This window comes from Alligator sinensis, unplaced genomic scaffold, assembly GCF_000455745.1.
Source record: "Alligator sinensis unplaced genomic scaffold, ASM45574v1 scaffold628_2, whole genome shotgun sequence".
In the NCBI taxonomy this organism is placed as follows: domain Eukaryota; kingdom Metazoa; phylum Chordata; order Crocodylia; family Alligatoridae; genus Alligator; species Alligator sinensis.
This window is the reverse complement of record NW_005841833.1, coordinates 3,383,989-3,395,041: the sequence shown is the minus strand read 5'-3', so window position 1 is coordinate 3,395,041 and position 11,053 is coordinate 3,383,989. Positions and strand designations below refer to the sequence as shown.

Sequence of the window (11,053 nt, the reverse complement as noted above, 5' to 3'; positions counted from 1 at the left end):
GTCTCCCGGCATGAATCAGCAAATTGGAAATGTGCAGGGTGCTGTTTTGGGCCCAGCAGCCCCTCGCGGAGCCCGCGGGGCTGGGCCTTGCCGTTGACTAAAGAGGCTGTTGACTCATGGCATTATCGAGTGCCGGGGAGATGTTGGGATTGCACCCACAGCGACGGCTCAGATGGGGTCAGGGCTTCAAAATTCAGGTCTGGATCTCGCGTCCTAAAGTCTGGGAGCAGTTCGATTGGGGGTTTTGGACTGGTCTGATGTCACAAGGGTGCTAGATTTCTGGAGGATCCCTATAATCTTTTAGTCGTCTTCTTGCATAACACAGGCCATTAGACTCCATCATCATAAAGCAATTACCAACATGAAGAGGCAGAGTGCTTTCTCTTGCCGTTTTTCTTATCCAGTGCCACCGGCTAGGCCTGTAATTTACTTGTGGGAAGCCTGTCACATCGCAGGATTTCTTTGCGCTCACCCACCTTGCAGGAGTTCAGCTATTCTGGTGTGCTCCCACCTCCCGTACGTTCCTCGGTTGAAATGCTGTAATTTAACGAGTCGAGCTGAATTGGTTCTGGAGGTGTTATTTCCTCATGTGGATTCACATGCTCTTCACTGTGTTTTCAGGTTATTTAATTTGTGTCATTAAAGAGGGTGAGTTTGCAGTGGGTGAATGTCAATCCCTAGGGAAGAAGAGGTCAGGCCACAGGCTTGGAGGGCTGCTTCCCTCCATGGCTTTGGGAAGATACTTAAGATAATACCTGCAAGCACTGGCATGTAATTATCCCCCAGTGTTGGCTGGTCCACAGAGAAGATACGAGCTTAATACAGATACCAGCTGAAGGTGTGAAAGGCTTATCTCCCTAACGTGGGAGTTTTGGGATCAAACCCCTCCGATTACTGGGTATGGACAGTTACCCTTCATTTTCCCCAGCTGCTGAAAGAGGGTTTAACTAAGCCTATGGCTTGGGTAGATGAAGGGCTATAATACTTCGATGGTGAAACATGCTTCGCTGGTGCTAGCTGGAGTTGCTTGAAAAGCCGTGGTAGTATTCACATGACTCCTGTGTACTGGTTTGCGGTGATTTTTAACCTCTCACAGGCCATACATCAAATAGCCCCAGCCTCCTGGACTAGGGGGCAGGTAGGGGGTGAAACCGTTCCTTGAGCCTGCTGCAACCCGGCTCCTTCTGGCCTGGCTCCACATCACACTGCGCTCCCCTCCTTGCTGGGGGACCGTGAGAAATGTCCTCAGCTCCGTTTCCCGTCTGGATGCTGTCATGGCCATTTCAAGAAGACTTGCAGTTGGAATAACAGCCCCCTTTTGCATATCTGAATCACTGCTTGCACCTTGTAGGATTACCTGACACCCACATCATCGCCAGATCCATCCCTCATGATTGAGGCTGTCAGGATGATGATTAGCCGGCTAGTGGCTGCGGCTGCAGAGCGGCAGATGGTAACTCATCAGCACGGCTCCAGCCGGCTGAGAGCTGCTCCCTGCCTTTGGCCACCCGCGCGAGAGCAGAGCCCGTACCACCCTGTTGCTGCAAACATTCACCTTTTCCCTTCCCCCACAGGCGGCTCGGAGGAGAAGAGAGCAACAGGCAGGAAGCCAGGTTTGTCGCCAACCTACCGGTCTGTTATTGCCCCCTCCTTCTTCCCTCCCTTCTTGTGTCACCGAGCCAGAATTTGCGGTGCCAAATATAAAGGAGCTGTCAAATAGCTTTCAATAGCTGGGGAGGCTTGATTCATTGGTTACTGAAACCGGGCTTCATTTCCGAAGGCACGTATCACCCCGCAACAAATCCCCCGCTCCCCGGGACTTTGCAGTCGTTCCTGCGTGGCACACAGCGATAGCTCGGCATCCCATGGTGGTAGCAGGGCAGAACTCAGATGCTCCTGCCACGAATTCACAGGCTCCCGAATACATAAGCTAAAGCAATTGGCTGTGCAGGGTTTCAGACCTGCAGCTGAGCCGTTCAGATCCCACCCAGTATTGTGCAGCAGTATGCATGCACTCTAGCCTTTTAATTGCATGGGGATTGCCTGTTGCTTGGGGTACCGTGACTGCTGTCTTTGCACCAAGACCAGGCTGAGTCTTTTTAATTTGAGTTTCCTTGTGTTGGTCTGTAGTGAGACCCCGGGAGCCCAGCCACGATGCTGAGCGTGGCTACAGTTCAGAAGAGGAGAGCCCGGCTGCCTACAGAGGAAGGAAGGGGATGAGACAAAGACCAGAAGCAGGTAAACCTGGGAGCAAGGACTACCCCAGGGAGTGTGGCGCAGTGATGCACCAGAGCACATCCTCTGGGACTTGAGAGGTCCTGTGAGCAGTGAATATTTGGCTGTCTCGGCCTGGGGGTTTTATTGGTGCTGAACAATAAGCATTGTTATGTTAATAAGCATTCAGAGAAGCTTATTAAAGCTTCTCTGAATGGAAGGGCAGAGAAGTGTGACCCCAGGAGCACCGTGGAGGGGACTAGTTCATTAGCTCCCACTCGCTGACCCCCAACTGGACTTTGCTGATATGGCTGGCCAAGGGCTTGATGGTTCAGGACGCATCTGATGTCAGCAGGGCCTGGTGTCATCCCACTTCTTGGAGGCAGACATGAGCCAGGTCACCATTGTCTCCCTTTTGGAAGAGCAAGGAAGACAAGACCTTGGGGGTTGTAGGTGAGCATTTAAGAGAGGCCCTGACTTACACTTTGGCTCACTTATAAAGGCAACAAGCACCTCTGCTTCCACAGGAATGACATGGCGTTGGGGCTGGTTGGCTTAAATTGAAACCAAGCCCGCCGCTGATGAAGCACCGTTAAACACTGTAATGGTGTCCTTCACCATGCACAGTAGTTGGGGAGACCATCTATGTAGTCCCCTAGTCCAGGGGCTCCCCATCCATGGTCTGTGAGACCACGGGAAGTGGTTTGCACATTGCATGAAGCTCCCCCTTTCAAAAGTTTGATGGTAAAGGTGCACGGTGATGCACGAGAAACTTTGAGGGTTGATGGTGGCCTGTTGGACCAATAAAGACTTGGGAACGGTTGGCTCAGGTGTTGACCCTGTTCAAATATGGATGCAACTTGTTCCTTTTTCCTTCCAGTGGAGACAGCATCTTAAACACCCTTATTTTATTAAACCATCAGCTGCACGGTGACTATGTGGCCATTTATCACCTTTCTACCAGGCCGTTTCTGGCTATCAACATGTTCTTAGTATGCCAATGATTTTCCCAAGGCTGGCCTCTGCATATCATTTATCAGGCTGCTATTCTTGAGTGACAAGGCGCCCGCTGTGCAAGGCACATTTTTCCCCACAATAAGTACCTCTGCATTTACAAAGCAGTCCCCATCTGTTGCTAAACCGTCTCCTTGTGCGAGGTGACCCTGACAATTCATCCAAGGGTAAACACACCATTTATGTCCTATGAAAGATTTATACCTGGCATCTCCGGCAGGAGCCAGGTAAGAGCTCAGCCCTTTTGCATCACAGCTGTGCGTTGCAATCTATCAACAAGCAGATACCGGGATGCCAACTAGTGGGGCCGTAATTTATCTACTCAAACCACCGGCGCCAGATGAATGGCAGCGAAAAGCAGAGACAGCGATTGTGGTCCCCTCCTTAAATGGAAGGTGGTAGGAAAAACATGTTACGTCTCCTTATTGCAGATACTCGGGTTGTAATTCTGTTCAGGGTCTGATGCACATTGTAGACCCTAAGACTTATGGTTTCCTTTCTTTGCTTCCCCATTTCCTTGCTGACCTGGTGTATTTCTCTCTACTTCCTATTGGTTCTTTCATTCCCTTTTTCCATTAGTTTGTTCCCTCTGGATCCTAGGTAAAATCAATTGTGCAGAGTGATTCCTGCATCCAGATGGACTGGGACGTGCAGCTGGCCATGTACCAAGTGGTTTGAATTTGGGTGGCTCTGCTAAGGGCTGACTCTTGCTCTGCTCCCTCCCCTGTACCTTTGGAGGTGTTCTTATATTGCCTGTTTGAATCCCCTGGGTACTGACCTAGAGGTGCCTGAAACCCAGGCTGGTATCGGCAGCAGGCCTGAGTTTGCTAATGCATGCGCTGGTGTTATAGCCAGTCTTGTGTGTTATATGGGTGCAGCCTCCCATTCTTTGAGCACCGGGCTCGTTGCTGCGGTAGGTTTCTTGTGGCGATGTTGCTGTGCGTTGTCACCAGCATCTTTGGAAAAAACCTCCAAGTGCCCCAAATATTGGTGAGGCAGTCGGCCCCCCTTTTTTTTAGGGGCACCGCTTAGAAAGCGAGCAAGAGAGGAGCCCAGAAACAGAGAACTCAGTGTGGGCACCAGCCTGCTGCCTTCAAAGACATACTCCTTTGCTCTTTCGATCATCTCTGATGAGATTAACCCATAGCTCATTGGGTGCCCACTGGGCCCTTTCTGATGCCACCTGCCCTGGCCATTTCAAAATGCCGAATCCTATTTAAGACCTCTGGCACAGAGTGAAGCTAACGGCAGGCAAAGGCAAGGGAAGGCAGCGCTTCGCCTGGGAAGACAGGCTTCTCTGGGGACAGCGACAAGCGGAGCTAGGGTCTATTAAGAAGTTGCTTCTCTCCGGATCTGTCTAACGACATGGTTAGGCTTGAGAAGCATAGCAAGGCCATCTGCTTGGATCTCGTCACTGAAGCCAGCTGGGTTGTGTGGATCTCCTGCCGTTGGGTTTCACCCTCCTGTGAGAGGGGATGAGTCATATGTCATCCTGTGCCTCGGAAGTGCCATTTCCACCGGTCGCCTTCGCCGTGCCAGCTGCTAACAGCTGCCTGCTTTCTTGGCTGGCTGCGTGGGCTTTGTGGCTCCAGGAAACAAATAAGCAGATGTTGCTGTAGAGCTGGGTGACATCGGACCAGGGGCTACCTGCAGTGGGCTTGACGCTTCATTTCTGTGGTCTTTTCTGTGATAGCCCATTGCTGCCCCATTCCCTTGGCTGGTTTCCATCACTTCTGCGCTTGTCAGGACATCCTGTGCTTGTGGACGAGGCTGGAAGCTGCCATTCCCCAACACCGTGATGGCTTCCTAACCATTATCAGAATGGGGAATAAAAATATAAGACCCCCCAAGCTGGATGACTTCCCGTGGGCTCCTTTCACTGCCGATGGCAATAACGGAGCAAGGGGTGGGTTAGAAACAGGGCAGAGACGAGCGCCTCTCACTGTCATGGTTCGTTGCTGTTCTTCCAGGTGGTGAAGCGGTGGCGGCCGCTCCCGGGAGAGGAAGCTACCCCCCTCTGAGCCGTAAGCCATCCGAGGCCAGAATGGGCCCCAGTGGTGGCGAGTATGCTGGCGGAGAGCCTGACCACTGGGAGTACTCTGCAGACAGCGAGGTCAGCCGGAGCCCCGGAGGTGAGAGGAAGCAATGGAAAATCGAGGTTGTGTGTGTGTGTGTGGGTGTGCGGGTAGGTGTGCACACGCGTGTCTATGTCCCAGTCCACTCTAGTGCCTGGGTTACTGGACCAGCTAATGCGGGGTGCTAATTTGGCTCAAGTATTGGAGCTCTGCCGTGGGATGGTCCACTGAGGTCCACTGAGGGGCCTGGTTTCGCACCCCGATGACAGCCCATGACACACCGGACACGTGGCTTCAGAAGGCTCCTCGTTTGCAGCCAGGCGAGAGAGGATGGTGGGCAGGCACCAAACAAATACAACCATAACGAGCTGAGGCAGCTCCAGACCTCTGCACAGGGTGATTGCAGAGCTCCCTTTATCGAGGCCGTGGCACTGATTCTGCCGGTTGATGCTCCACGAAATCTGAATGTGCCCCATGCCATCGTCAGCAGTTCCACTAAAACCCGATGACGGACAGCTTATGCCTGAGCTTGTTGAGGACAGAGTTCTCTGTAGGTGGCTTTGTAGGCTGGAAAGCAGCTTCAGAGGCTGCCTTTCAGCTGAGAGCTGAGCTTTGCAGATTTATTTTGCTAAGCCACACATCACTGTTGAATATTCAAGTCCTTGGTAATTCCTTTAATAGGAAAGGAATATTTAATAGCCCATGGCTGGAGGTGCCAGTCATGTCCTCCCCGTGGCCGGTGCCAATGCAGCCGAAGCTCTCAGTCGCATCTGGAGTAGCCAAAGTTGCAGCAGTTGGATTTGAAGGGTGTGGAGCGGTCTGCAGGCCAGGCAGGAGCCAGCAAGCCACCGAGCTGTGCTTTCCCCGTTCATCCCTCTAGCAGCACGGTCTGGTGCTAGTCTGCTCACCCCAGTCCCTGCCCACGTGAAAAACCATCCTGCACCAAGGCATCTTCAGTGTGCTGTACAAGGGGCTCACTTATCACACCCAGACTTCCCACTTATCACAGCCAGACTTCCCACAGGTACTCCAGCCCTTACTGACCATAAAGTACTGCAGTCTATTGGCAGTTCATTGTCTTACTGAGCCACAGGCTACAGGGACTGCATCAGGAGACCTGGGCAAGATTGTCCAGATCACACCTGCATGCACGTACCCCTTGCCCCCAGGGACTGGGCGAACACGGCATAAAATGTCTTGTATCGAGCGTGACCATGCATGTGCTTAAACGCTTCCCCAAACAGGGAGGCTTTCCTGTTATATTTGCCCAGTCAGGGTGAAGACACAGTGCCCCATGTGATTCACATCATGCCTCCGCACTGCCCTTGATCGTGACCTGAAGAGTGCTTTTGGCTGGGGATCATGCATCTCTTACCTAGAGGTTAAAAGAAACAGGGAAACAATGGATTCTTGTCTAAAATGGAAAGCACGGGTATTAATCGGGACCCGCTCATGGTTATAATGGGAGCAGAGGGAGCTGGTGGGGGAACCTATTCGTTGCTGAGAAAGCGCTCCGTTCTACACGCTGCCCCTCCATTTGCAGCAAAGATCATAACCAGGCTGGAAAACAGAAGAGCGCGGGCGCGGGGGTGATCAGATGGGAGCAGCCCCAGGGTTTGCTTCGCTCGGTATTCTGCATCTCTGACTGCCCATGGGTACACCAGTGCTAGCAGCGCTTGTTTCTGCTAGCTTGCTTGCTCTGTTGAGACGGTTTGCGGTACGTTGTACAAATTAACACGGAGGCTGTATGTGCCTGGAAAGGGACTGATTGCGGGCTTGGGCTGGCGAGCAGCTGAATGCTTATCGTTCCCGGCAGCCTGCTTTTCCACCAGACGGCAGGTCCAAATGAGCTGCAGCCTCCTGCCACGGCAGCCCGTTTTATGTAGCACAGCTCATCTCCACCGGCGACAAAGGAGAGCGCCTGTTTTTCACATCCCATAAAAGCCGACTCCAGCTGTGCACCAGACACAGGAGCTTGTTTTCTCACCTTTAAATACAACAGCGCAGAAGCCTGGCTGAGCTGGCTTTTGCCTCGGGTGCTAGGGGTCTTTGAAAACCTTTTGCGTTTCATGTTGACAGTGCTCCCATTTTCCCGAACCCGTGGGGGTGGCTTCAAGCTCTCAGCACTTCCTGACCTCCCTATTCTCGGAGGCGAGAAGGAAGCGGGCGCTGACCTGTGTGTCGCGTGGCCGGGGCTGGTTTTGTGCTCAGAGGTGACCCAGAAATGTGGAGGTGTCGGCGAGAGAAAGCAGCTCTGCCTCCTGCCAGGCTGCGGGATAAATGGAAACCTTCCTGGCAGTGGGCGTTGGAGGAGGGGAGAGAGAGACTTAATAACTTTTAACAAGGCTCCTAATCAGTTTATGTTTCCTTGTCAGTTCATCCCACGCACACTGATGCCCCATATATCTGTTTCCGTCTTTATTCTCTTTCTTCTAATTATAACTTACCCAGTTTCCCTCCTCTCCAAGCGAAGGCTGTTATTCTTCTATCTTCTGCGCAGCCCTGAGCTGAAGCCGCTCTTCTCCCCGGCGCGCCGCCGTCCGGCAGCGAGCGGTTTGTTTTTCCTGCAGTGCCTAGGCATAACGAGGCTTTAATTACTTCACACTCCCTCTTAAGGCACATCTCAAGTCAGGCTCAAAGCCGGGCTCCCGTTTCTGTGGCTGCGTGAGGCTGGGAGGCTACTGGAATAGGTGTCATTTTGCTGCAGGAGGGAGGCTGGGGCTGGACGAGTATTTTCAGTAGCACACGGGATGGATTGAGATTATGAATCCCTTGGCCAATGGATCTGTATGAATCCATTGGCTTCCTGCTTCCCAGGAGGACTGAGCCATGGTGGAGGCTGGCTCCTGCACCAGCATCGTGACCGGAGACTATATAACTTTGCTCCTTGGCTTTGAGGTGGTGACTGCCGGTACACCGAAGGCTCAGCTTGTTCACGCAGTTTTCCTCTTGCCTAGTTATCTCCCGTGTTGGGTTAGGCCTGCTCCGAACCGTGCTGCCCGAGGTAGTGATGCAGTCCTGGCCTTCTCTCAGGCTCTTTCCTCTGATCACTCCACCACTGGCGCGGCAGCAGATGGAAATTTGGGGCCATCTGCTGTAAGTGTGGGGCAGTAGTTAACTGCTTCGTGCCTCCTTTTGCTGCCAGCGGCAGCGGACCACCTTCACGATGCACTCGGAGATGCTCTGGTGACGGGAGTAATCCTGTACGTGGGTGTCCCAGGGATCTAGCGTGGGATTTTTAAGCTCTGCTACTAGACATTGCCTGCAGTGAGTCTCCACCTGTATTACTGGCACCCTTGGAGAAGGTGGGGGGGGAACCTCCTTTTAGGAAATGTTCTTTTTAGGTGAGAATTTGCTTTCCGCATCTCTGGGCCAGGTGCGGTGCGGTTGGGGCGACCCTCGCTTCTCGCAGCGGTGGCACCGGAGGGGAGAGGCTGATGCGTCTCCTCTGCAAAAATGCATGGATGGGCTCCAACCCTTGGCTGGCACACCCAGCAGCCTCCACTGGTAATTCATGGAGCCACGCTGATTTACACCCGCTGAGCGGTTGGCTGGTTGTTTCCAGCCACTGCAACCATGGCTATTTTCCCCCCCAAGTGACTTGCATCTTTATCTCTTACCGAACAGCTGTCGTGGCTCTCCCGCTGCCAGCGTTTACATGTTCTCAATGGCCCTTTGCTCCACGGCGATCCTGTTACGCCGTTGGAAAATGAGATGCCCCTGCTCCCCTTCATCGTTTCTTCTCCTTTTAGGTGTGAAACGTGCCAATTCAGTTCAAGGCTCCAGGCCTCCTCCTCCGGCTGCCAGTCCCAGCCCTGCCGCCCAGCCAGGTACGCTTTGGGGCACATGCTGGGGGAGTGAAAATGGACGTGTGCCGGTGGCGGGGGGGTTCCCATTTGGCTTCCCTGCTTGCTGAGGGATAACACGATAACTCTTTATCCCCCAGCTCCTCCGGCAGGCAGCAGACAAGGCCCCGGTCCGGGGGGTAGATTTCCCGAAAGACAAGGTAAGGAACCGTAATGGGTCTGTGCAATGCGATGCCCTGGCTCGGAGTCACTCTCGGGTAACCCTGAGAGGTGCTTGCTCTTCCCAGAGGTTTCAAAGGCAGGCGACGGGGAGATGATGGGGAATGCCATCCTAGCCCTGCCCAGGAAGGGTGGCATCTCCAGCGGCAGAGCATTTCTCTCAGGCATTTAGCAAATGCTGTGTCCAGTGCAACCATACTGGGCGCTGCCTTTTGCCTCCGTCAAGGCAAGACCCGTTCGGATGGTAACAGACCTCCCCGCCAAGATAACCGGCTGGGAAAAGGGAGCCGAAGCCTAGCCCCGGGAGCAGCTCTCCCTCTCTCTCTATTTAGCCAGCATGCTACATACCGCCCTGATTTATCTCCCTGCACAGCTCCCGTTCCTTTCTCTCTGCCCGGCCGGGCTGATGGATGGCACGGCCGCATTGCAGTTAAGTGACAGGCTGGGCCAGCCCGGCTCACTTTCTGAGCCATTTTGTACTCGCGTATGATTTATTTAAAGCTTTGTTCTTCCTCTTTGAGGGCCACCTTCTGCTTTCGTTGGCTCTGCTGCAAATCAGCGGCGACACGAGTGATGCCTACGGGGCAGCTGCCGATTTGCACCCGTGCAGAATTTGGCCCTCAGAGCATTAAGGGGAGGAGGAAAACCAAGCTCAAATCAAAGTGAACGTCTCTGCTCTGTCGCTCCTCCCGGCGCAGGCGGGCATGCCGTGCTGGGATGCCTGAGTGTTGCCCAGCAGTATTTCAGGCCCTTTTCCTCCAGTAATTCACATTGCCAAGATGCTGCTGTCTTCCCCCAGGACCTCCCTGCCAAGATTGGAGAGGAGAAGTGGGTCAGCTCTCTCCTTTCTGAGCTTCCCTGCTTTCTTCTTGCATGAATTCCCAGCCATTGAGGAATCCTGATTGAAATATCGCCTCCCTGCAACCTTAGGCTTAAATGCAGGGCAGAGGAAGCTGTGAGCCGCGTGCTACCCAGGACGTGCCTGATAAAAGGCAGCGCACCTTTCTGCATCAGGCAGAACAGAATAGCCCTGGGGAGACGAGAGGGCCCTTGGCTTCTCCTAATGCACAGAAACAATCCAGGCTTTTTGCTCCCGTTGGATGTTTTCTCTGCTGACTTCCAGCTGCCGACGGTGCTGTGATGCTGGGGCGCGTGCGTGCTCGGCCGTGCGCCGTGGGTCGGAGCCCGGCATTTATTGCTGCTGGGAGGCTGTGTGTGCGGAGGGTGCCCATGCTGGCATTTCGCTGGTGGCTTTGTGATTGGTTTGAGGGGCTGGTTTTATTCAGAGACGCCAGTCGTGTGCGAATTATGATGACGAGAGGTGGCTTCTGTCACCCCGAGCTTTGCAGGCCTCTGTCAAATGCTGCTTTCCTCCCATGCAGCGAGCCAGTCGATGGGTCCGCCCCAGGCCGAGCCCGTCTACTCGGCAGCTGCTCCCAGGGATGAGAGAGGAGGTGGAGGCGGTTACCCGGGGGCCGTGGCGAGGGAGGAGAGGACCGCACGCCAGCCAGCACCATATCAGCAAGTGGCTGCCGTGCCCATGCCGTCCACCCCTGCCCGTCAGCAGCAGCCACCTCAGGATGAAGAAGAGGATGAAGCCAACAGCTACGATTCAGATGAAGCGAGTACGTAGCCTCACGCATGCCTCGTGCATGCAACCCCGGCTCTTTTATGTCGGGCAAGCTTTGGGGCTGATCCCTAATTGCCTTTCTCCTTGCTCTCCTG

General features: G+C 53.8%; 1 protein-coding gene across 1 annotated transcript in view; it reads left to right on the top strand.

Annotated features, from left to right (window-relative positions):
• Positions 1-11,053, top strand: part of RPH3A (rabphilin 3A) — a 60,461-nt gene that overhangs the window by 33,738 nt on the left and 15,670 nt on the right. The window contains exons 6-10 of the mRNA XM_006015160.1: positions 1,575-1,613; positions 5,199-5,360; positions 9,056-9,133; positions 9,250-9,309; positions 10,711-10,953. Coding sequence (XP_006015222.1) covers positions 1,575-1,613; positions 5,199-5,360; positions 9,056-9,133; positions 9,250-9,309; positions 10,711-10,953 — 582 coding nt within the window. The remainder of the gene's footprint in view (positions 1-1,574; positions 1,614-5,198; positions 5,361-9,055; positions 9,134-9,249; positions 9,310-10,710; positions 10,954-11,053) is intronic.